This window comes from Cynocephalus volans, chromosome 6, assembly GCF_027409185.1.
Source record: "Cynocephalus volans isolate mCynVol1 chromosome 6, mCynVol1.pri, whole genome shotgun sequence".
Taxonomy (NCBI): Eukaryota; Metazoa; Chordata; class Mammalia; order Dermoptera; family Cynocephalidae; genus Cynocephalus; species Cynocephalus volans.
In genome coordinates, this window is record NC_084465.1 from 142,031,196 (window position 1) to 142,058,302 (window position 27,107).

Genomic DNA, 27,107 nt, shown 5'->3' on the forward strand with positions numbered 1-27,107 from the left:
CTCTACTTCACAATATTTTTAAAAAACTAAAAATTTTGATTCTGATCTGTTTCCCTAAAGAAAAAATCCTTATAATAAATTTTTTATATTGTGATTTTTCATTATAAAACCTAAGTATGAGAACATCTGAAAAAAACAGAAAAGTAAGAAGAAATAATCTATAATTATTTTCCCAAAGACAAACACTATTAACATTTTAATATATTTCTTTCCAGTTTTTCTATGATTAGTTTTTATTTTTCATTTTAGATTGCCATATTTATTCAAATTCACATTTTCATATTTTTCATTTTACATGATCTTTTCAGCATTTTCAAAGTTATTTCAAGCCCTCTTCATGATTATTTGAATGACCACATATATCATTTGATGACACATCATTAAATGACATTTGCTTGAGTAGTATTTAGGTAGTTTTCTCTTTGTCTATTTATAAATAGTGTCATGGCAGAGCTTTTTGTGTACAGTCTTTTCCATATTTCAAATTATTTCCTTAGAATTGATCCCTAGAAATGGAGTTTCTAGGGTCAAAAATAGTATCTTTCTAAGGCTTTATATACAAAGTGCGTCCTTTCTCAAGGGTCAGAGTTCAAGGAGCTTAATGAGTTAAAACAGGATTATCTTCAGTCCATTTAGAATAGCTCCTCAGAGAACTAGGCCAACCGGTCTGTTGCATAGAATACAGCTCTCCCCAGACTGCTGGTCCAGTCCAATGGTACCGCTAAAAGTAAGTTTATGTCCCTTTGTCTGTCTTCCCACCAAGAAGCATAACTAGGGTGTACTTAGGTCACCTAGTAAAATTCTCTAAAGGAGCAGAGCTTTAAGTTCATTGGCAAATCTCTAAATACCTAGCACAACAATTTCCACAAAGCTCGAGTCTTCATTGTAAAATAGGAATGTTCACACCCATTCTAAAGAATTACATGTGAGTGTAAATAAGACAATGCATAAAAAGTGTTCAGTATAGTGTCTGCCACATAACCAACTCTGCAAACATGAGGCTCTTCTTTCCCTTTCTCTTGACACTCATCTTTCTACCCCTGTGGCAACTGGATCAAGGAAGAGAGAGAAAAAGGAGGGAAATATTCAGGAAATACAGCAATATCATAAACATCATTACTTCTTCTGAGTATATTTTATGAGGAGGCAACGTTTATGGAATGTAATTAGGGAAGCACTTGCCCCAAATCATGCATTCACCTGGACTGCCACCACATCTGGAATTCTTACCTTTTGAGTCATTCTTAGAAGTTAAAGAATTATCAGCAGAAGCTGAATCATTCACTTCTTCATAGTTTTGTGCAGGGTAGTGTTTTTCCAAAGGTTGGTGCTGGACCATTTTAGAATCATCTGGTGTATTAGGTTAAGCAAAGCTAAGTGTTGTAACAAATAGTCCCCAAATCTCAGTAGCTTAACAGCATAAAGATTTATTTGCTGCTCATTACACAGCTCAATGTACATCAGCACATTGTTAAGAGTGGTCTTTCCCATGCAGTCGTTCAGGGGCACAGGTTTCCTTCCTCTAATGCCTCTGCCATCTTCAGGGTCTCAGAGTCCTCCACGAGATTCTCTGTATCCAATCAGCAGATGGCAAGAAGAGAAAAAGCCAACATATAGGATTTCAAGAGAGGTTTTAGGGACTAATGCTACAAGTGATGCACTTTTGCCTACATTCCATTGGCCAGGACTCAATTATACCGTCTCCACACCACTACAGGAAAGGCTGGAAACTGTAGTTTAGCTCTATCCAAGAAGGAATGGAAACTATTTTAGTGATCTCTTTGCATATGTGGAATGCTTATAAAAATTATATACTTTTCTACAATTGTGTGTGTGTGGGATATATATATATATATATAATTTTTCTCTAGTGCTACCTAGACCTACTGAATTAGCATCTCTAGGTCCTAGAAATGTGAAGTTTAAATAAATGATTTTCATGGGTACTGTATTAGTCCGTTTCTGTTGCTTACAACAAAATACCTAGAACTGTTTAATCTATAAGAAAATAAAATTTATTGTTTACAGTTTCTGAGGCTGGGAAGTCCAACAGTTCAGGGAACACTTATGGTGAATGTCTTGCTGATGGTGACAGTGACCCAGGGATCTCACATGGCAGAAAATGGCAGAGCAGAGAGAGAGAACTTCTCATGTACCTCCTTTTAAAGCCCTCGGAACAATGCCCACAACCACCATTATTAAGCCATTCACTATTCATTCATTCCTACAATCTAATCACCTCTTGAAGGCCCAACCTTTCAATTACCATAATAGGATTTCCCACCCTCAACAGTTACAGTGGAGATTTAAGCTTCAGTGAGGTTGGGGGGGTGACATACAATCTACAGCAGGTACTAAAGCTGTAGCACTGGCCCAGAGATGGCTTCAATGGTTCCAGCATGAAGAGTAAAACCTCCAGTTTTCCCAGGACTGCCACTGTCATTAACCTGATCTTAGATATCAGGCTGGGTCCCCAGAGTATTTCTGCAAATCTTTCAGAAACTACAACAACTGCAGTGTAAGGACTTCCAGCATGGTTTGCCCTCAACACTCAGATGCCAACATCCCTTCAAGGGTGTTTACCAGGTCTTTTTCTCACCAGTGTTATTTTTACTCACACAAAGGGGAAATCATAGGGCTATACTGAGTGACACAATAGGAGCTAGCACACAAAACTCAAATGTATTTGCTTTAGGGACATTGTTGAGGTCACTGTTCAAGACACATTATTTTATAGGAACACAAGAAAGAAATTTCTCTCAGGTGTTAGTAGAACAATAGTTGTTCTTCTGTGAGAAGTCAGCTTCCTTTTATATTAGACACTGTGAATCATCATATTTATTTTGTTTCTTCTTTGCACTGGCTGCTGGGATGTTTGGAGCCAAATCTTAGGACCATCCCTAGCAAGTGTACACAGCCTATTCCCAGTTACATCTTATTTTTCCTATTTTTAACCCAGATATTCTCATTTACTTATGTTGTTATACATATTTGCACATGCTACTTGATACCTGTTTTGAGTGAGCAGGGTATAAATAGATATTTATTTATTAAATATGATATTGTGACAGAAAAATGAACAGAAATATTGGTCCTTGGCCGTTTGACCATATTTCAGCCCAAGTGAAATTTTCCCCACAAACAACATGCATGAAGCCTTAATCACAGGGTTTAACCCAGTACTAGCTGGGTTTTCTTGGAGACTTCAGAATAGATTCATTAACTAACATCACATGTACCTTTCCAAGATCACTCTGTGCTGTGATTTGAAAGTGCCCCTCAAAAACTCCTGTTGAAATTTAGTTGACAGTGAAATAATATTGAGAGGTGGGGCCTTTAAAAGGTAATAAGGATTAGATAAGACCATCAGGGTGGGGTCCCCATGATGAGACTGGTGGCTTTATAAGAAGAGGAAAAGAGACCTGAGCTGACATGCTCTTGCTCTCTTGCCATGTGATGCCCTTTGCATGTCATGATGAAGCAAGAAGGCCCTCACCAGATGCTGGCACCATGCTCTTGGACTTCCCAGCCTCCAGAACCATGAGCCAAATAAATTTCTTTCCTTTATAAATTACTCATACTCAGGTATTCAGTTATAGCAACAGAAAATGGATTAAGACACTCTGTCCCAGTCATCTGTTTTCCTGAGATGAAATCACCCTATACTGGGCCCAGAGGCAGTGAAGAACCTAAATACCATCAGGGAGTAATGTTGCATGAGCAACTTTTGGCTTTAAAAATTTTTGTTCTTTGTCCAAACTTCTCCACAATAATGTCTAAATCAAATGGTGAAAAGAAAGCTAGAAAAGATTCAGGTACCCTTAAGACATTGTAAGACTGTTATTTAGTAAAATTTTCCCACACTGAATTTAATAAGAAAGTTGTGGAGGGGATTGAGATAAAGGTATCTAAATATATGTCCAATTAATGAAAATTTATTTGGCATTTGTTTATGTTCCGGCACTGTGCTATCCCCGTTTTACACACACACACACACACACACACACACACACACACACACACACACACACACACACACACACACACACACACACACACCAAACTCATACCCCGGGCGGGAAGTATTAAGAAGGCATGATTTCCTTCCTTTCAACAGGTGGCCAACGGCTTGAGAGAGGTTGCATCCACAGGCACAGACTTCACCTTCAGCACCAAGGCCAGCGCACCTGGCTCGCCTGGACTCTAAGAATGTTCCTCACTCGAGAACTCTCATGCCCAGAACTGCAATAAAGAAATGTTCTTTCTCAATGAAACGCGCCTTCCTAAGTCACGAATTGCGCTTTTATAATTGCTTTTCATTAAATAGTCATTGGTACCAGCAGGAAAACTGTTTGAAGAGAGTTGAAAATGTTCAATTTATTGGAGACGTCCCCCTTGCGCGCTCGCGCACGCACACGCACACGCACACGCACACGCACACGCACACACACACACACACACACACACGCTGCCAGATGGCCTGTATGTCGGTTGAGTTCTGCTCTCGTCACCCCTCAGAGGCCCAGACCCCTTTGCACCAGAAAACAGTTAGGAAGAGCATTCCTCACCTGTCCCAACAAGGAGTGATTCCTGTGCAAGGACTTAAGGGGGTGGGGTGGGGGGAGGACCGCAAGTGCCCAGGACTCTGGTTTTCTGAAGTTTGTCCTTCCAAAGAGCTTTTTATCCGTACGGTTTGTGTATAGCTCTTGACTTTAAGGCTAACAGACAATAACAGATTGACGTTCTCAACTAAACTAATAAAAATCCCGTGAGGAAGACAGATCGTACATTGGTTCCCATTTCGTGGACGAGGAAACTGAACCCGAAGAGGTTAAGTTATTGCCCAAGATAACAGAGTCACTGCCAAAGTCGAACCCAAAAGCCGGATTTCCAGTCTCCTTTTCTGCTGGTGTTTCCTCAGCCAGATGCATACATATTTGCCACCTGTTTCCAGGGTCCGCAATACTGCACCCCTCCCTCCGGCCCAACTATCTGAGAACCGAAAGAGTAGAAAATCTAAAAAGAGATGGAGGGACGCGAGGCTGTGGTATTGCTGCCGCTTCCTTGCTTCTTTTTTTTAGGAACCAAAATGGACTCTGCTCTGACTCGGTGACAGCCCCTCGCCCGCGGCGTGGCTCCTGGCCTCGGCGGGGGTCCGCGCAATCCAGGCGCCTCCAGCTGCCCCTTCGCCTCCGAGGGTCGCCAGACGCAAGAGCGCAGGGCCAAGGTGGGGCGGAGCGAGGGCGGCCGGGGTGCCCGTGGCGGTGCCAGTGCCGTCCGGAGCCGCCCTGGGCGCACTGCGTCGAGTGCTGCTTCCTGTCGCTGGCCCCGCGCGGCTGCTGGTCCAAGAGGTCGGCTGATAGCTGGGAGGCGGACGGACAGCCAGGGAGCCGCGGGGCCGCACCTGAAACCCAGAGCCTGGGCTGTGCGGAGCTCAGAGCGCTGGCTTCCCCCAGCTCCCTCCCGGGTTAACACTCGGTGCCAGAAAGAAGCACGGGGCTCTCTCTACCCCCTCCCCAAGTGCGCCCGGGCGCGCTTCCATCTGATTAGAATGTTTCTTCCATCTGATTAGAATGACAGTAGCTTTCAAGTCATTCATTATGAGAATTTTAGTCTTAAAAGGAAAAAGAGAGCCAGTCCCACTGTAATTGTGGCTTGTAATAAATGCAAACTTCTGGTGCCTTCCTCTGCAGTATGTAAGACAGTAAAAAATGTGTCTCGTCCAAACGCACCCCCTCCCCAAGCCCATTGTGAAGTCAGTCTCTAACAAAGGGGACGTGTGAATATTCAACACCGACTCTTTCAGTTGTATTTTCCGGAATCCCTGAGTTGGCCCTTTTTAAATTTTTTTTAATCGACGAATACCTGTTTAAGTTTTAAAAAGCACATGGAGATGGCCCGCGAGCGACCATATAATTTGATTTGCCAGGCAATCTGCAGAGCGATCGCACATCATTTATAATGTTCATTGAGCATTTTGCCTAATTGTGTCTGTCTCTGAAAGGGCAGCGCACCCCCTCCCGACCGCGAGCAGCACAAGTGGCGACATTCCCATGGAGCGGCCGCGCCGCAGCTTGCCACATTCGGCGCGGGCGGCCAGGCCGCGCGCTTCCCCGCCCCGGCGACCGGGCGCGCCTGACACTAATAGCTCGCGGCTCAGGTACGAGCGGGCGCCGCATTGGACTCCATTCAATTCACAACCGGCCGCGCTTGCAGGTGTCGCCTTTTGAAACCGCCATTCAGGCGGCCGCTGTTCACTTCTCGCTGCGCCGCGGGTTTTGTGGAAGCCCAAGAATGGGGCTGATTATTCCGGTGCCCACATGCCGTCCCCACACGTCCCCACCCCCCGGCCGACGGGGGCCTTCTTCCGTCGGCCAAAAGGGGCGTTTAATTAGTTCTGGGGCCGCGGAGAACCAGCGTGGCGACAAAGCCCCGCTCCCCAGGTAACCCCGGTTCCCTGCGGCCCCGAGAGAGGGCGCGCGGCGCCGCGCGCTCCCTCCCGCATCGCCGCCCTCCCCATGCCCTCCGTCCGGCTCTCCCGCAGGCCGATGGCTCGCCCACCAGGCTTGGGTGGCCTTGGCCAGCGCCGCCCATGGTCCCCGGGCGCGGCCCCCCTTGCCCCCTTCCCACCTCTCTGTCCCCAGAGCCAGGCCAGCCGGGAAATGGACGCTTGGTTGGCAAAAGACAGGTGGCCGCGGCTGTCTTGGGAATGCGTGTGTTCTTTCGGATACTTGTCATTCTCCCCCTTCCCCCATTTCGGGGAAGCACTGAAGCCACTGTTCCCTTTATGCGCTTCTGCGTCTCAGCGCCGCGTGCGCCAAGCTCGGGGCGCACGGCTAGGCCTGGCGATGGCGAATGGCCGCCTCGCCGCCGCTGCTAGTGACACTCCCTTCGCCGCAGCGGTTCGGGTGCCAGCGACGGCCCAGAACGCGCGTATCTGCTGGCAGCACCGGCCCTGGGCGGAGTCACCCGGCCACATGCGCCACAGGCTCCCACCTCATCCAAAGCCACCCTGCTTTCGGAGGGCTGTGCGCGCTGAGCTGGGATCGCGCCCCAGCGAGCTGGACCGAAGAGGAGGACCGAGGGGCGGCGCTGCGGGGCCAGACCACCGCAGTATACCTTCGGGGCAGAGTGGGCGTCACCCGCGGGGCTGGGCTGGGGCGGTCCTACCCCGCCTTACCATTTGATTTCCGCGAGCGTCTGCGGACAGCGGCACCCCATTCGTTCCACTCGCTGCGCTCTGTGAACCAGGGCGGGGCTGGCGGCAGGGGCCGGGCTGGGGAGGGGCCGGGTGGTCCCGCTCCCCCGCCCCCGCCCGGCCGGCCTCGCCCGAGCACAAGTGTTGGGATTCCCACGGACCGGCGCGCTCTGCGGCTGGAGGCCCGGGCGCCCGGGGCCCGGGAGACGTGGCGGACACAGAGGGGTTTGTAGACACGGTGACCTCCGCGCTCCCGCTCTGAAAGGGCCTGAATGGAGCCGTTTATGGTGCATTACCAGTCAAGGGCTCAGGTACCAGCGCCTTGTGTCGGGAAGCCCCGGCGGCCGCCCGTGCTGCAGGTGTTTGCTATAAAAACGCCCCGGAGGGGGGAGGAGGGAGGGCCGCCAGCGACGGGGGCGGGAGGGGCCTCCCTCCTGGGCTGCGCCAGCCACTCGCGCGGTTCCGCTCCTCTGCGGCAGGAGCAGCCAGCCTGGGGTGCAGACAGAGATCCTGGAGGGTGGTAGAGAAAGTAGCGGGGCCGGGGGCCTCCAGCATGTTATTTATGGGCTTTACTTGGTGGAGAAGGGAATTAGGACAAGCTTTGGGCTCTGTCCAGCCCCGCTCCAGTTTCAAGGCTAAGGGCAGAGGGAGGTCACCAGAGGCTAGAACCTCTCCGTGGAGGGGAACGCTGTTGGGAGCAAGGGACATTTTGCCCATATGCTGGGCTGCTTGGATCCTCAGAGGCCTGCCAGGATTTAACTTGAACTTGCCACGCAGGCCCGTTCTTTCCTTGTCTGTTTTCCAGTGCAAAGATGGGCTTGAGCCCGGCGGGGCAGGGGTGGGGGTGGGGGTGGGGGTGGGGTAACAGCTGTTGGTTAAAGCGGCCTCTCCCCAGCGCCACAGTCACGGCCTGCCCAGAAGAAACCAAACAAGGCCCATTCCGTTCCTTTGGGCTACAGCAACAGCTATTCCCTCAGCGGGTGACTCCTGTTCCCTTCTGTGCCTCCAAAGGCCTAGGGAGCCAAGAACTCAACCCCTCAAGTTGGCTTCTAAAGCGAAACCTCCAAATGCTTTCCCTTAGGGAGGAGATTGTGAATGGAGTTACTTCCTAGGTTGGCCCTCAAGTCTTCACGTGGCCCAAATCCTGAAAAGAAGAAAAGTGATGCAAAGATACTGCTGTGACATTAAGTAAGATAATAAAAAGGAAGGAGGTGTTTAATGATTTTCAGGGCCAACTTGAAAAAGAAATTGAAGCAGACAGAAATCCTGGCTGCATTTGAAGGGAACTTGTGGGCACTTCCAAAGGTTTCAGAAGTTGTCTGCCTGTTTCCTTTCTGGGTCTGATCTTAGCTGGAAACTTCCTTTTCCTTGTTGCAGGTGCATCACCAGCATTACTTTTATATGTGTCTTCTGTTATTAGGATTAACTTTTGACTGAGTAAAACTGAGTGATTTTCTTAAAAGTAACAGAGAAGTTGGACCAGGGATGGTGAAAAGGATGAAGAAGAGAGGTGTGTGTTTGGAAAGGATTGTTTGAGAGGAGAATAAGGGAAAGAGAACAGATTTCTTCTAAGGCAAAATAAAGTCTTTTCCATTAAAAAAGAAAGAAAGAAAAATCACCCCTGCCCTGTCTCTTATCACATTCACAATTACATTTCTTAAATAGTTCCTTAAAATAGGTGTCTGTTTCCTCACCTTTATTCAGTCCCCCAAACTCTGCATTCTGGCCCATTGTCTCACACTGAAACTCTTTTTATGTCCCCAAATGTAAGGACAATTTACAGACCTTACCTTGCCTGAATTGCAGTAACAGGCCCAATCATTCATCCTGATGCCAAAAGCAGAATTCTCAGCATAATTTTTTACCTCTCTCTTTTCCAAGCCCCATATTCAATAAGTTACAAGTCCTAGCAATTCTGTCTCCAAAATAACTCTCTAATCTGCTCAGCCACCACCCAGTTCAGGCCTTCATAGTCTCTCAGATGGTCCGCGTCAGCCTTTTGATTGGTCTTCCTGACTGTAATCTTGCTTTATTCCAAACCATTCTCCACGCTGCAGCCTAAGTAACTTTTCTAAATGGCAAACTTGACCGTGCTACTTTCTGTTTAAAACTCGTTGATGGCTCTCCATTCCCTGACTAATTATTTATAAATGATAAACATGTGCTACTGTAATGCTACTGTACTAATCAACTACATATAAAGAATGCACAGGACATACAAATTTTAAAAGAATGACACAAAAATATAGATGACAGTTCTAACATTTTCTTCCCATACCCCAGTAGGGCTTATCCACTCTGGAAATGACTGGTCTGTATCATGCCAAGCAGACATAAAAGTTCTTCCTTGCAGTCCCTATCTACATTTCCATTCTCATTATGTCTCTTTACTTCATTCTTAATGAAGTTCTTTTATTTCCTCGGATGTCATGATGATCATTCTCCGTCTCCGTTTCATGCTTATCCCCACCTCTACTCTCCATTCCCACTAGTCTGTAAGCTGCACGACAAAGGGTCTGTTTTATTTATTGTTCTGTCACTGGTGCTTATCATGGTTCCCAGCACAGAATAGATGCTCAATAAATGTGTGTTGCATAAAGAAACATAGTACTTCTCTGAGGCAGCCACGTTTTCTTCGAAAAGACTGGAAAGCAGAGGAAGCTGGTGCATAGCAAATGAAAAGAATGAAGGTGTGCCAAAGGAAACAGAAAGCAACACAGGAAAGATGGAGGAATGTCCAGGCATCTTTCCAGATCATGATGTGTTAGCCGGGATACAAGTTTGGCTGCTCTATAAAAGATTTGAAAAATATGAGATAGGTGTTTATTTCTCTCTCACAGAGACAAACTGAAACAAGACTGGGTAGGTTTTCCAGCCAGGGTATGGGATCTAAACGATGTGGAGGACTCCGGTTCCTTCTGTGTAGTTACTCATCTGTCCCCAACATGTAGTTTTCAACCCATTGTTCAAAATGGCTGCTCCAACTCCTCCCATTGCCTCAGCTTTCCAACCAGTGGGAAGAGGGAAAGTGACAAGATAGGACATGTCCTTTTCATATGCTGGGCCTCAAAGGTGAACTTCATTTTTCTTCACCACCCACTAGTTAGAAGTTAGTTTCATAGCCACACTGAGCTGCAGGGGTGAGCAGGAAATGTGGTTTTTATTCTGGGTGGCATGTACCCAGCTAAAATTCTGGGTTTTTTAACGAAAGGGAAGAGAGAATGGATATCAGGGGAGATGGTTTGCAGAGGACTCTGTTTATCACTCACCGTCCCAGCTGACAGGTGTTCTGCCTCAAGGTGTGTTTCCACAATCATTACAGAAGGAGGTGGCAGAAGAGACAAACTGTGCACTGGCTCGTAAAGCTTTCTTCCAGAAGTGACATGTCATTTCCACTCCTCTTTTATTAGCCCAAGCAAGTCAGGTGGCCACATCTCACCTCAAAGAGGGTAGAGAAAGTACAAGCTATCATTTGCTTGGAAGAAGAACTAGAGTTATCTGTGGCTCCTACAACCGATCAAGGGTGAAAGCTTCTCAGATTAACTTTTATTTGTAAAACACCCAGAAAGTATAATATGATCCTTCTGCACCTTACCTTCTTCTCTGTTCAAGTCCATTCAGTTGAGGAGGAAAAGTGCTCCCTAAGTACTGGGAACCTCTAAGGCCAATGACAGCATAAATCCCTCATGTCATTTTAAATCAGGGTAGGAAAATATCATATAGAGCATGATGCATTTGCAGCTTTGGTTCCATCTTGGATATCCCTTAACACTTTTAGGAATCTCTGCATATATTCCTAGCTCCATCTTGGATTTTTACAATGGGTTTATACTCAAGTGTGGTATGCACCAAGCTTCTGAAAAAAACCCACCAAGGACTGGGAGTGTGTGAGAATAAAAAAAGACATTCTGCCACAAGGTAAACATAGGGAAATAGGATTGCAATGCATGCAAAGGCTAAATAAAGGTGAATTCAAAGGACATGAGAAAATCTCTGAGTACCCCCAAAATGCTTTCAAATGACTGCAATATGGCCATAAATGCCACATTTAAAAAATGCATTCCTGCAATTTATGACATTACCTTTCAGGGGTACTAATAAAATGCCAGAGAGATAAGGATTTGGTTGCTATGTGTTGCTCATACCTTCCCGGAGCAGATGTTTTCCTTTATGGCCTCTAGCTGAGATTAATGGCCCCGAAGTAACTGGCTTTTCAAGAGGGCAAAAAGGATCATTTGGCACACTGGGCATTCTTTGAAGACACAGGTCTTGGTGGGATACCCATGTGGTCATCATAAAGCCACTCCATGCCTGGGGTGGGGATGGAGTGCGGAGGCAGGACTAAGAAAGGAGATGCAAAAAAGCATATCGAAAGGCACTGAACCTGGTCTTTGCTTGAGGTTGACACGATAACATCCCATGGAGTTGTGGACACTCACTCCCCTAAACTGGGGAAACCCAGGGGCTACTGCATACCTCAGGGCTCTTGAAAATATGTTTAACCTCCCAGGAATATAGTAGTCACAGTCCCCCAGGACTTACATAGCTCAACATTGTTCCCTTTGTGAAGCCCTCCCTGTCCCTCTCTCTAGTACCAACTGAGCCCCTATACCTTACCTATAGCCGTTACTGCACTGGATTATAGTAAACTGCACTTCTCTCTTACTACCCCACAAATGTGTTAAGGGGCAGAGACCATATCTCATTCATTTCTGTGTCCTCACATTTAACACGATGACTTGAACTAAGTTGCTGCTCAAAACATGTTTCTTAAAGGGATAAACAAATAAATTAAGGTTTAAAACAGAGTGTTTTTATGCTTTCTTAATATTTCTGCATTGTTTATAACTTCATATATAATGACAAAAAATAACAAAACCATTCAGCTTAAAAGTTTTTTTAAGTGATTGTTTGGTATTATATAGACTAGTAGGCTCCAAAACAAACAAGATGTTCTGTTGGGGTGTGGGAAAGAGTTTAGAACTTCTATTACGTTTTTACTCATCTTCTTAAAATTTCTTTTTGTGAATATTTAAAAAATACACCCAATATATTAGTGCAGTCTTATTTGCATGCAATTTAAAATATATAAATATACATAAATTCACATTTAGAGTGCATACTCAAAAATGGTAATGATAAGGTATGTTAGGCACAGCTAATCTCCACACATGCCCCTCCCACTAACACATAATATTTTTCTCTCCTCTTTGATAACACTCCACGTTTTAACTAGGAACATGACCACCTAGCTCAAGATTACATTTGTCTGCTTCCCTTGCATCTAGATGTGGCCAAATGATGGCTCAGGCCAATTGAATGTGACCAAACACAAAATGTGCATACTTCATGTTCTTGAAAGAAAAGGAATGTGCACTTTCCTTCTTCTTGCTGGTTGGGATGCAGACACAATGGTGGGAGCAGGAGCAGCCATCTTGGGCTCACAGATGGCAGCCATGTTCCAGGGGGACAGCTGCACCTCCAACCTGCTTAGCCACTATGTACACTTTGGATTGCCTAGGCTCAGACTATTACGAGGGTACTTCAAACACATGTAGATAGCTCAGTGGGGTAGAGCATGGTGTTATAATACCAAGGTCAAGGGTTTAGATCCTGGCACTGGCCAGCTGCCAAAAATAAATAAATAAATAAAGCAACCCAAAAAACAAAACAAAAAAAGAGGTGTGGAAAAACAGAATTAAAAGATAATATGAATCTTTCCATGAGAGACATAAATATTTTAATCACTCTTATATCTTTAAATATTTGTTATACAAGCTGGAACCTTTATCCAAAATATAGTCATCTCTTGGTATCCGAAGGGGATTGGTTCTAGAATACCCCCACCCCACACACCCGATACTAAAACCTGGTGGATTCTCAAGTCCCACAGTCAGCACTGCCAAACTCCCGGACACAGAGGGCTGACTACTCCTATGCACAGGTTCCACATCCTGCTAATTCTTGATTTTCTTTTCTCTTTAAATGTATTTAAATTTTAATTGTACATATTTATGGGGTGCTATTTGTTGTTTCAATACATGCATATATTGTACAATGATCCACTTAGGGTCGGATAGGTGATAGGAACACTTTTTTCAATGTGCAGTTGGTCGAATCTGCAGATGCAGAACCCCCAGATATGAGGGCCAACTGTACTGCAAGATGTGAAGACCAAAAAGTATGGAGACAACTTTTAAATTGGTTCCTTTATATAGTCAATCAGGGCTCAAGGGGAAAGATACCTGTGGAAGAGAACACTCCAGTTCCTCTGTGAATGCTTGTGATATCACTTCTTGCTCATGCCTCCTTCTCTTTTATTTTTCTTCTGTACTTCATAGACATTTAACATGAACTTATTGATTAACCCACTGAATGTAGGGGAAACAGGATGGAAACTGTGTTAGTCCGTTTTGTGTTGCTGTTACAGAATACCTGAAACTGGATAATTTATAAAGAAAAGAGGTTTATTTGGCTCACGATTGTGGGACAGCTGCATCTGGTGTTGGCCTCAGGCTGCTTCTATTCATGGTGGAAAGTGGCAGGCAGCCAGTGGGTACAAGTAGATCACATGGCGAGAGGAAGCAAGAGAGACAGAGGAAGTACAAGCATCTTTTAAACAACAAGCTCTCATGGGAACTAATAGAGCAAGAACTCACTCATTATTCACCCCACCTAGGGAGAGCATTAATCCATTCACGAGGGATCCACCCCCATGACTCAATCAGTTTCCAACACTGCCACATTGGAGATCAAATTTCCACATGAGTTTTGGGGGGACAACATATCCAAACTCCATCAGTAGCTGACATTCATGGAGTGCCTACTGTGTATCAGATACTTTAAACATATCATCTCATTCACTTTCCACAACTATCCTTCAGGTAGATATTATTACTTCTTCCCATTTCTGTAGCCAATGAAACTAAAGCTCAGCAAGATTAACTTATCCAGGAACACACAACTGTAGTGGTAGAGCACATATTTAAATTTGAATTCCCATCTATGTGAGTCAAACGTGCATGTTTTTTGCTCCCCACTCTGTCATGCACATTTCTTGTCTTTCAAACCCTTCCTCTTGCTTCTTCTATCTTCTTATTTTACTTCAATTTCCTGTCCTCTTTCTTCTCTGCCTTCTAACTCTTGAAGCCAAACATGTGCATTTGATAATCATCTGGAACAGTATTTCTCAAATGTGACATACATATATGTATTTATTTTTATGTGTGTACATGTGTACTCATATATTTATATACACACATGCACACATATATGTACTTATATGTAAAATCTCCACCCTTTTCATAGAAAAACAAAAGAGCAACCAATAAAATCTTTTATGGGCCTTCAGTGTCACATTAAATTATGATTAATATGAAATTACTTAAACATGTGCAATTATAAAGTTAAAAAAGTCTTTATATGTGTCACTTTTTTGTAATTACAAAATCAAACAAAATTTTAAATTTTTAAAAAATCTATAAATCAATAACATTTAAATTAACCTTAATTTAATGTGATATATAATATGACTTTGTCATAATGACATACAAATTACAAAACTGACATGATGTTGGTACCTATTTTCAGTCCACCATGTGCTGAGTGATGATTCATTTCTACCCCAGTTTAACTAAACTACCATGATAGTTTTGTTTGTCTAGCTCATTGTGTGGTTATTTGGTCTTTTCTTGGCACAAGCACGATATCTATGTTTTCTTTAGCCTGCAGCAATTAAAGTAGTCTGTCTGGTGCCACCACAATCTTAAACACAAATGTAAACTCAAAGTCCAATGGTAAGACCAGGTTATAAGAGGGTCTTCCAGATGGTCTAGAATAATAAGCTCATAGTTTGTTGTGGTGTTTTTATGATTATCATTTAGATGATGTCACAAAATTATTGTAATGAAGTTGTGGAGCCTTCATTTAAGAAATATGGATCCAGAAAATCAGAGGCCCGTGGAAATGACAGGCCCAGTGATAGGTCTCCACCAGGAAAATCAATGCCAGTTATGGAAATAGTTCCCTTGTTATGAGGCAAGAAATGGCTGTAAGTACAACCCACTGATTACAGGGGAATGAGCTGACTGTGAGGTCACTGTGTCCTGTAACAAGCAAGCTTATTTTCCTAGATGAGAGGAGCACCTTTGGCTGGGCTTCAGGGCAAAAGGGGGAAAGCTGGATCCCACCAGCTCCAGTATGCAAAGCCCTGGTGTGAGTCTAACCCGTGACTGGGAGAGGGACATTGCGGAGGAGAAAGGGGAAAGATTGGTCTGCCTGGGTGTTGTGGTCACATTCTGCCTCACACAGCCTTTTCTCTGTGGGGCGGAGGGAGAGGCTGTGCAAATGGATTGCTTTTCAAGCCCCCACTTTAAGGCCATGAACATCAGCAAAAGCTATCAGTAGGCCTAATCCTGACTGCCCCAAAAGTCATGAGAATAGCCGGATGGAGGCTTGCTGCATCTTTTAGTGTCAATGGTGGAGCGAGCTCAGTGTGTGTTGATATATTTGTTGATCTTTGCCCACTGTAAATCTAGGGGTTCAGCTAGGGGTGGGCAACACCAAGGAGAATGACTTGTACCTGATTAAGAGGACTCCCACTCCTCACCGCTGATATACACTCATCCCTTCCGTTTACTGAGCACCTACTATTACTAAATACCTATTGAGCAACTACTACTACATGCCTTGCACTGTTTATTGCTTTATATCTGTTAACTCACTTAATTCTCACTATAACCCAATGAGGTGGTATTAGCATAATTTCTTTTTCATATTCAGAAGCAGAGGCACAGTATGGTGGCAGAGCCTGAAGCACAGCTGGAGACACTCAGGGTACCTATTTCTTGGAAAGTTCAAGCATTTTATTGATTTTATTGTACGTCTGGGTTTTTAGGCAGCTTTGCCCCTGCCCAATGGTGTTTCTTTTTTTAAAATTTTGTTTTATTTTATTTTATCAATATACAATGTAGTTGACTTTCATGTCCCTTTACCAATTCCTCCTTTCCCCACTCCCTCTCCACCTCGTCCCCCCATCAATATCATATCTGTTCACTTGCCTTAACAAGTTCAAGGTCAAGGAACTGTTGTGATTGCTGTGTCTTCACCACCACCCCCCGGCCCCATTTATTTGTTTGTATATTGTAGTGGATTGAATTATGTCCCCCTAAAACTCCCTGAAGCTTGAATTGTGTCCCCCAAGTTTTATGTATTAGAAACTTAGCCCCCACTATGACTGTAAAGAGGGTGGGAAATCCTATTATGGTAATTGTAAGGTGGGGCCTTGAAGAGGTGATTGGATTGTAGGACCGTGCAGTAGTGAATGGATTAAAAATGGTGGTCAGGGGCGTGGTTCTGAGGGCTTTAAAAGGAGAGGAGAGTCTGTCTCTCTCTGCTCTCTCTGCTTCCACCATCTTGCAATGTGAGACCCCTGGGTCACTGTTGCCATCACCAGATGGACTTTGGACTTCTCAGCCTCAGAAACTGTAAGCAATAAATTTCATTTTTTTTTCTTATAAATCACCCAGTTCAGTGTACTTTGTTATAACAAAAACAGACTAATACATATATTTATTTATTTATAGCTCCCACAAATAAGTGAGAACATGTGGTATTTCTCTTTCTGTGCCTGGCTTATTTCACTTAAAAACAATGTTTCTTGATTAATATTGGGCACTTCCATGCTTGAACCAGGCATGGTCTGGTGTACACTTCTTAAAGCACAGCTAACTCAGCTGAGGAAAAGGTTTTGGCCTGGACAGAATTTTATAAGCACTACAGTAATAATGTCACTGCAAACCCCCAACATCTTCAGCACCACTGACATGAGTGAAAGGAATTATTGCTAAGAGGTAGAAAAAATTCTGAGGGAACCAAAATCATGGCCTACCAAGCAAGGAATAAAGTCAGAGCACAGACAGAATAGAGGCAGTCGGAGAGATGTAGAAAGTAGGAACGGAATTGTTAGTTCCTAGATCGAGTGACTGGTGCTCAGAGAAAATGAAATTATCCAATAGGAAAGCCACAGGATGAACCATGATGCCACCATTAGAGCCTGTCAGTAAAGATATGGGCAAATTATGAGATGGTGTCAAGTGAAAAAAGTAACACAGAGAACTAGAAATACATGGAAGAAAATTGACCAACATGTTAGCAGTAGTCAACTGTAGGTTGTAGGACTGTAGACAGTGCAGCAAATGTGCTGTTTTTAATGAGTATTCAGTAATTTTATATTTCTTTTATATTGCTGAATCCCTCTCAATTTTGTTCAATATTGATTTCATGCAGGGGATAGGATTTCATCCAAGGCCATCACATTTCAACTGCCCACTATGCAGGACTTAGTACAGAAAGGTCTCTGTAAAAATTCTGTACCTGGCTGCCCCTGCCCTTGCTGGTCCCACCTACCAAAGGCTTCCTGCTGATTTTTGAAGATGGCACAAGCTAATATCCAGGCTCTCTGGAGGGCTCCTTTGGGGCTTAGATAAAGAAATCACCAACTCCAAAATTTTTGTTTTAAAAAAGTAAGTTCATATTTTCACAATGTCATTAAAGTAGAATCTAATCCCCCAAAAAGTTCATTAAGTTTTAAAAATTTTCTTGCACATAGTTTCACTTATTGAAAAATCAAAAGATGCAAAAGAGTATACAGTGAAAAAGTCCACTCATTAACCACCCAATGCCTTTGTCAATGGGACCTGTGCCATCAGTTTCTTGTGTATCTACCTAGAGATATTTGATGCCTTCACAATTATATTCACTGCAAGTGGGAACATGTGAGTCACTCTTGCTTCTTCTTTCACTTAACAATGTCTTGAAGATTATTTCACATCACTGTAACAAAAGCATTCTCATGCATTTTTATGGCTGTGGAATATACCATTACATGGCTGTACCGTAATTCACTTAAGGCCCTACCAATGGACATAAAGACAGAAAAAACGTAGAGCTTTGAAAAAAAACAAAAGTTCCTTTTTCTATGAAATTCATTGTTTTTCTTTCCACTGCTGACTTTGGAGGCCAATGTGCAGAAGTCTGGTAATAATGACTTGCAATGTTTACATTACCAAAGTTCAAACACCTTTCAGAATAACAAGACTGAAGGACAAACTCAGAGGCTCTGTCATTCATCAGATAAACCTTGGCATGACAGTAAACACTTATTTGGATAATTATATCAGCATTTAGGTGTTTCTCCCTTTAAAGATTAATGTTTAACAATGAGAAATGCAAAGGCAAGAAGGAAGGAAGTGTTTGGGTCTCCTCTGGGTTTCCTGGCAGCCACGTGCCTCCTGCCCTCACTCCCAAATGGGACACAGCCCAACTCTATATATTTGTTTAAACTCAGAAACCTCAGAGTGGAGAGTGTCTCACGGGAAATCTTCTCACATGATGCTGAGATCCCCACTCCCTTAGGCTGGAAATCCACTCATGTCCACACATGGCTCATGGTGTCACCCCAGCCTTTCTGAATCTGCTTTCACTTGCAAATGAAAAAAATATCTGCCCAGTTTATCTTACAGTGCTATATTAGGAGCAAATTAGCTAATCCATGTGAAAGTCATATTAAATCAATGACATTAAGTATAGAAAAGAAGGGGTAGAAAGATTGTATGGAACATACATGCGATATGGAGTCATTTCAACCTGGCATTGAATTCTGATTCCTTCTCTCACGGGCCATGCAACCTTGAATTTAAGGCTGCACTTCATTTATTCACCTGTTGAATAAGGAAGGATACCCATCAGCTTGCAGAATTATGAGGATGAATAATAAACATGTCTGAAAGTCCCCAAAGTGTTCATTTCCATCTTTTCTAGCATTAGTATTCCTCCTTCTACCTATCTTAGGATAGAATAAGTAGAAGATCATCCAGTCAAATCAAGGAACTTACAGACTCATGGAAAGGAGAGTAGGAGTGAAACAAAGAAAACCAGAGGGGGTCATTAAAGCTTCTGAGGAAATGAATGAAGTTAATTAAAGATGAGGAAAAATAATTCAAAAGGTAACCAAGAATAATCAGAATGGATGGAAGGTGGAGGCTATTTCAAGGATGGCCTTAGAAGCTGTATTAAGGAGTTTAGCATCATCCAGGCCAATCATTTCCAGGGTGGGATAAAATGTTGCATGATCAGAGTGGGCCTTCTAGGTAGAAAAATCATCTATAACCTATATAGTGTGACTTTTGAGGTCACAGAAATTCCCATGATCTCGGATTTGATTTTGCATACTTTGGTTCACGTTGGGAATCCCACTATCGAGCGATTCCTTCCTTGGTTCTCACCACTTCTCAACCTCAGACGGTGCTATGGTCCATACAGTGAGGCCAGGGCCATGGAGAGTCGAGGGTGGAGGCCAGGAAGGTGGTAATTGGTAATCTGGGCTGTTTTAGCAGAGGCCTGGACCGACTTCCTTGCACAGTAATACACATATACCTTTTATAAGTGAGGGAAGCAAAACTGGAACTTGCTCTCAGCAGCCAGAGAAACTAGCACTGGGCTGAGGGGGATTGGGACTGACATTCACCTGCTGTATGACTTAGGGAAGTCATTGAACCTCTCTGAGCCTCAGAGACATCCAGCATGAACCCTGCGATTCTATTTTTTCCAAATCCTTATCCTGAGAGTATAGAGATAAAGGGTGGACTGATGAGGGTACTGGGCACTAAAGTGGGGAGAAGAAAGTTATCTAGAACAGAGGCAGGGGAGTGGTAGAGACAGGGGAAATGGGCATGGGAGAGGACAAGACACCCTCTCTGTGTTTCAGAGATGAAATGGGGAAGGGGACAGTTTGGGCCAGTAGGAATTAACATGGACCCATTTCCAAGCTTGGGACAGATGGTGAGTGACATTCACAAGTACCTAACCTGGCACTAAGGAGGCATGTGGGATACTGTGGGCAAGACAGCTGCATTGGGTGTCTGGGGAGTTTAGGTTTCAGCAGAGAGGATACATGCCATGTGTTGAGAACACACATACGATGGGGAAGCTGAGAGAGCCTGGAGCTCCCATTCTTCATTAGTGGTCTCTGCCCCAAATTCACCCTGAGAAAGAGCCAGGGACCTGGGCTCTAGCCCTCCAGTCATTGTCCCTAGAAGCTGGGAAAAGACAATGGAAATATTTGATGGGAAACCAGTGAACAAATATTCAGGTCCCTGAGGAGGAAAAGAGGGAGGGAGGGAAGGAGAAAGATTAAGGCTCAACCTCATGGCTCTCCCAGGAGTTCTCCTGGAACTGAGAACCTAGGAGGCGGGACGAGGCCTCTGAGCAGCCCAGAGGAGGTGCGGGAGCCCACCAGGCCCAGGTCAACGTGGAAGCACCGAGCCCCTGTGGAAAGACTTGACAAAGTCTTGAGACCTCACAGGATTTAGAAAGAACCAAGTGCCCCTTCTGCTGCCTGCCATGAGGGATGGGTCATTTTATAAGAAGAGGTTCTTTATAAGGTTAGGGGACATCTCTCATGAGTGGAGAGAAGGAGAAGCCTGAGCTGAGCAGAGAGCAGAGAGGCTTGCAGCCCAGGGACCAGTGTTCTCTCTCTCTATGAGGTTTCTGAAAGCTTTTGATCACGGACCCCTGCATGTTCTCCAGAGGATCCAGTAGTGCAGAGGGAAGGCGGGGATGAAAGTTGGGGCCTCTACACTGGCAAGACAAGGCTCAGTTCCAGTCTTCTCTTCATCCAACCTGTTGCTTCAAGTGGCAGAGGGCAGCTGTCCGCACTGTTGTGATCTCTGGTGACCCAGAGAAAATTCCCATTATTAGTGGAGAAGTCTTTCTTCTTTTTGTAAGAGAAAAGAACGATCATGTCTCACTTAAGGGCAGTCTGTGTGTGTGTGTGTGTGTGTGTGTGTGTGTGTGTGTGTGTGTGTGTGTGTGTGTGTGTGTGTGTGTGTGTGTGTATGTGTGTGTGTGTCTCTGCAGGCCTTGTCCTAGCCTCCCAACAAGACCAGTGTGCAGCCAGCCAGCAATTTCCCAACAGAAAAAGTTGGGGGTGGGAGTAGGGAAGGGTATATCTGGAACAAGTGACTACCTTCTCTCTTGCTCCTACCCCACGCTCATCCATGCAGCCCCAGGAGCTGCTCAGAACGTCCATGCTTGCTCTGCCCAGCCTCACAGGACGGCAAGGTTTCCCACCAGCAGTAGACTTCCCATTAGCTCATCTGGGGGGCCCAAGGTAAATTTCTGTAACTCTTCCACAAACTCATCAAAAATTTGTTAGATGATTTTCTGTGGAAGCTGATTGTTAAAATCACATTGAATGAAAAGATACTTATATACACTCTCACTTATTCCCATGTCTCCCAGCACCGCCCCCCTCTGACATACTGTGACACAAACGAACTTTCTCGAAAGCCACCTAGAGTCATCAGAGAAAGCCTTCAGCCTATTAAAGGGAGCCTTTGTGGGCTCAGATCCGGTCTTCTCTTCCGTGAATAGCTATCAATATTTTGGATAAGGCTTTGAAGTCTGGTCATTTGTTACTCTTGCAAGTCATCAGATTGATCCAAGGGCACGTTTCCTCTAACCAAGTGAGGGAAGGGGAAGGCCTTTTAAATATAAAGGGAATTGGGTGCACACACACCAGCTGGCTGGATCCCTGGTCTTGACCCCTTCCCCCCTTCCCGCCTCCCCCCGCCCCCCAGCTTCCCTCTCTTTGAGGTCAGAAAGAGAAAACTAAATTCAGGAAATTACAGCTCAGGGAAATTCTGTCACAGGGAACCTGTCCATATTTGCAACAGCTTAAGGATACTCACCTCCCCATGAAAGGGGCACGGGCTGAGAAACTAACACATGGAAGAACCTGCTGAAAAACAGTCAGTCTTCGGGTTAAAATTGTCTGGGGTTCTTGACAGTTCAAGGGAGGGCAATCTCTGGTCTTCTAGTCTTGTATATCTTTTGGCCTTAACTCTTTGGTCTCAGAATTCAGTTAATTACAGTGTAATGTCTAAAACCAGAAAGGGTGTTTAAATCACTGTTCTTAAAAGGCATAGACTTGAATTTTGACGGGAGTCTGGATACCCAATAGAAGCCTCTGGTGGGACAAGGGTCTGAAAAAGGAAGCGGCTGACCCAGGAAGACGACTCCTCCCGGTCCTCTGCGGTGCGAGCACGCGCCATGGTGCGCTTCACTCTCGCCGGGCGAGAAGCGTGGGAAGCTGGAGCTTGTCTTTTAACAGGAATTGCCCCGACCTTGAAAGTGTTTCTTTGTCGCTCTTAAACTGAGGAAGTCATGCTGCATCGCAGTCTGTGATAAAGTAGGTCTTGGGGCAGAGCGCACACGTTTTGTGTTTGTGTGTGCGCGTGTGTTTTAAAGGAATGTGGAGAAAGAAAAAAAATCATTCAGGGATGGTCGCGGTGGCGTCAGGAAGGTGAGAGACTCGGGCTTTGAAAACGGTTCACACTCCGCCCTGTAACGTCGTGCCCTCCCTCCGGACTGCTCCCGAGCAGACGGTTCAATTGACTCCTTTTGTGCCCGGTTTATTGCTCAGAACCCCCAGGGTCTCGATTTGCTCTCAGAAGAAACGCGCCCCACTGAGCTGCTCTCCGAGGCAGCCCCTCCCGTCTCCTCATTCCTTTCTCCGGGCAGGAGAGGGGAGGCCGGCCGCCGAGCCCGCGACGCGGAGGACAGGCACCGGGCACCAGAGCCAGGCTTTGAGCAGCGTGCGTCCCACGGGCGCGCTCCTAGACCCTGCACTGCGCCTGGGACGCCTTGGCAGTGGCACCGGGTGGCCTTCCAACCGCACCCGCACATACTCTGCAAACTTTGCAAGAGTCCTTGAAAGGTCCGGCGATGGGAAAGAATTCTGAAACACATCCCAGGCCGGAGCCCCGCGCGCGCCCCAGGAAAGGGGGTGTCGGAACGCGCCACTGCCCAGACGGCCGGCGGCTTCTGCGCCCACGCCGACGGAGGAGCGAGCGCCGCGGGGACTCCTCTCCCGCGGTCTGGGCGGTCGGCGGGCACCCCTAGGAGCCTTTTGTGGTTGCGCCGAGACGCGGCGCGCGGCTGCCCCAGGCGCAGGGCGGAAGAGCCGGAAGCTGCGCAGTGCACGCGGGCCGCAGGTGCCCCTGGAGCCGCGCGCCGGGGAGGTACAGAACAGTCGCCAGAGGAGAGGGGCAGTCGCGGGGGGCGCGGCCCCGCCTCCCCTGCGCCCCGGGAGCTCCCAAAGGGAGGAGAGTCCCCGCCGCCGCCGGCCTCGCCGCCCCCTCCCGCCGGCGCCCCGCGCTCTGATTGGCTGGCGCGCCGGGCCCCTGGCACGCGCCTGTGGATGTAGTTATAAGAATCCTCGCGTGCCAGCCCGCGGCTCCAGCCAGTCCGTGCAGCCCTCCCCAGCGCAGCGCCCGCGCCCGCCACAGCGCAGCGGCCGCGGCGCTCCAGGGAGGCTGGGGGCGGGCAGCCCGGCGGCCGCCTCTTTGGCCCCAGCGCAGGCCGGGAGGGGGGGAACTGCCAGACAGCGACAACTGCGACAGAAAACTTAGAGTCCCCGCAGGCAGGCCGGCCGTCCCTCGGGCCCACGGCGGCGCACAGCATGGACGCGGTGCTGCTGGAGCACTTCCCCGGGGGCCTGGACGCTTTCCCGTCCCCTTACTTCGACGAGGAGGACTTCTTCACCGACCAGTCCTCCCGGGACCCTCTGGAGGACGGCGATGAGCTGCTGGCGGACGAGCAGGCCGAGGTGGAGTTCCTCAGCCACCAGCTGCACGAGTACTGCTACCGCGACGGGGCGTGCCTGCTGCTGCAGCCCGCGCCCTCGGCCGCCCCGCACGCGCTCGCCCCGCCGCCCTCGGGGGGCCCCGGCGAGCCGGAGGACTGCGGCGGCGGCGGCGGCGGCGGAGGCTACTGCTGCGGGACCGGGGCGACCCCCGGCGTCTTCCCCTACTCGCCCAGCTCGTCGCCCTCGTGCCTGGCCTACCCCTGCGCCGGGGCGGCCGTGCTGTCCCCCGGGGCGCGGCTGCGGGGCCTGAGCGGCGCGGCGGCGGCGGCGCGGCGGCGGCGGCGGGTGCGCTCCGAGGCCGAGCTGCAGCAGCTGCGGCAGGCGGCCAACGTGCGCGAGCGGCGGCGCATGCAGTCCATCAACGACGCCTTCGAGGGGCTGCGCTCGCACATCCCCACGCTGCCCTACGAGAAGCGCCTCTCCAAGGTGGACACGCTGCGCCTGGCCATCGGCTACATCAACTTCCTCAGCGAGCTCGTGCAGGCCGACCTGCCCCTGCGCGGCGGCGGCGCGGGGGGCTGCGGGGGGCCGGGGGGCGGCGGACGCCTGGGCGGGGACAGCACGGGCAGCCAGGCCCAGAAGGTCATCATCTGCCATCGGGGCACCCGTAAGTGCATCCACATCCCAGCTCAGGGAGACGGGGACGGGCACACGAACGTCCCGGAGGGGCTGGGGGAACAGACCGACAAGCAGACTGAAGGACCGACGGACCGACGGATCGTTGATGGGCACGGGCAACCTTGAGCGCTAGCTCGCGGTTCTCAAATTTTTTCCGCCACTTTGACCTCGGTTCGAAGGGCGCGGGTCCCCGCCAGACTTGCAGCTCCTGGGATTCTGGGGAAAGGGCGCTGGGGGCTGGAGGGGTGGAGGAAGAGGGTTCTGTATAACCGCAAGACGCCTGTTCAGTCGAGGTGGCCATGAGGGGATCCTAAAAGGACCGGAGGGGATCGCTGGGAATATGGGTGGACATTTACAGTCTGTTTTCTCTTCTCACCTTTCCAGGGTCCCCCTCCCCCAGCGACCCGGATTATGGCCTCCCTCCCCTTGCAGGGCACTCTCTCTCATGGACTGATGAAAAACAACTCAGAGAACAAAATATTATCCGAACAGCCAAAGTGTGGACCCCAGAGGACCCCAGAAAACTCAACAGCAAATCTTCCTTCAACAACATAGAAAACGAACCTCCCTTTGAGTTTGTGTCCTGAGAAGTTCACGACCCGGCTGAGAATCTGATTACATATTGTACATGTAAATATCTATAATGTAAATGTAATTTAAGAATCAAGTTTTTGTAATGGCAATCAACTGTTTGTTATTTATCTATTTATTATCCTGTTGAGTTAATGAAATAGACGATCTTTTTAAAAGTATATAATTTATCTAATTTATCTTGATTTTCTAAAAATATGCAATAGCCTATGATTCCCTCGGCACCTCTGGCAGAACTCTGCGTTGCTGAAAGGACTCTGGCCAGAAAACTTCTTGCTTATTTATTGCCAAATATGGTTTATTTTTTAAGCGTTGTTAATAAATGCTATTTACACCCTTTTCTACAAGTTTGTGTTTGGTACATGATGGGGGTAGCTATATCTTTTAAGATCATTAACTTAGTAAAAATGAACTGAATCAGAGACTCAAACTGTAGTTACCTAGTAAGAAACCACCTTTTATTTATAGTTAGCCTGAAAGGGGGTGGGTTACAGGGTTAGGTCTCAACTCTCTTTAACAGCTCTTCATCTGCACCGCCTGTGCTAAACAGCGACAGCTTTTGCCTGTATTTTTATCCTACCTCCCAATCGCCCTATGGAGGTCGGTCATGGAGTATTTATCATTCCCATTTCTCAGAGGAGAAAGCTAAGTTTCGGGGAAGATGTTTGGATTACCCAAGGTTACCCCCACCCTGCCTAAGCATAGTGTATGAAAGTGAGCGCGCTGCATCTGGTGGGAGCCGGGGTCTAGTTTTGGGGCTGGACAAGAGAAGAGGCCTTTCTGCTTCCACGGGCTAGGGAGAAAGGGTTGTCTTCAGCTGCCCTGTGACCCCGCCTTTTGGCAGTCACAGAATCAGGCACCTGGAACTCAGACATACTCCTCTCAAAGGAGATGGGGCAGGTGACGGTGCTGAAGCTGGGAGACCAATTGGAGGCCTCCCAACAAAATCCAGTAGTTTTCAGGTAAGGCGGAAAGGAGCCCACCGGCCCCCCGCGCCCCGTGCAACCTCTGCAAGTGGGTTATTTCTAACATTGACTTCGTTTTGCCTCCAACAGAACTTCGTCTTCCTTGGCGTGCAACCTGGGGCGGAGGGCGCAGGGTCGCCCCCTAGCGAAGGGGAGAGGAGCGAGGGCGCGGCCGGGCTCGCTTAGCCAGAAAGTCCCGCAAGGCCGGGCGCTGCTCGTCTTTTCCGCCGCCACGGGTCGCCTCCCACCTGTGGCCTGAAGCCGGCGCGCGCGCGGATGGCGCAGGGGCGGAGCGGCAGATGCGCACCTTCGCGTGGAACCGCCGCCCCGCGCCGCGCAGGCCGGGCCGAGGCGAGGTGCTGCCCCGCGGCCCGGCATAGGCCTGATCCCACTGGGTCCAATCGCGCATCGCCGCAATACCCACGGCCCTGCCGGAGGACAGTATGCCGGCAGCATGCTAATTGCTTTAACCTAGTTTCAGACCCACCGAGGGGTGCCCTGCGCGCCGCGGGTGCCATGGACCTCGTCCAAGAGCAATTAAAGCGAGGCCGCGAGCCCGACCCCGCAGCGCGGCCTGGCCAGACGCGGAGATTCTGGGTCGCGAGGCTCCCCGGAGACCCCTGGCCGTGGACGTCCTCACCTCCTTCAGCCTTCGCGCCCTCTCCCGTTCCTCCCCCTAAAAGATGATTTCACACTGGAGACAGAATTTGAGAGCCAGGGAAAATAATTCGATTTTGTCCTGTATTAGGGCCTCATTAAACACGAAAGTTGCTTTTGCACAAATGCTTCCATCAGGCATGTAATCTCATTACACTCATTAGAAAGTCAAATGTCGGGCAGACTTCAACTTAATTATAAGTTATAGAAGTATTGTACCGCTTTCTTCGGCTGTGTAGACCTGCGTTTCCGTTGGATTGGGCAGTGTGGCACTCCGCAGTTAAAACACAACCATCATTGTGATGTGGCACCTTTTATTTTGCGTGCCACTTTTTTGTGTGATTTAATGCCTCAACACATCCTTTAGTGC

General features: G+C 47.4%; 1 protein-coding gene across 1 annotated transcript; it reads left to right on the forward strand.

Moving 5' to 3' along the window:
- Nucleotides 1–23,720: 23,720 nt before the first annotated feature.
- On the forward strand, nt 23,721–25,111 carry PTF1A (pancreas associated transcription factor 1a). The gene is made up of 2 exons (XM_063098734.1): nt 23,721–24,513; nt 24,909–25,111. Exons 1-2 carry the CDS (start codon nt 23,721–23,723, stop codon nt 25,109–25,111), a joined length of 996 nt encoding a protein of 331 aa, XP_062954804.1.
- Nucleotides 25,112–27,107: the final 1,996 nt, after the last annotated feature.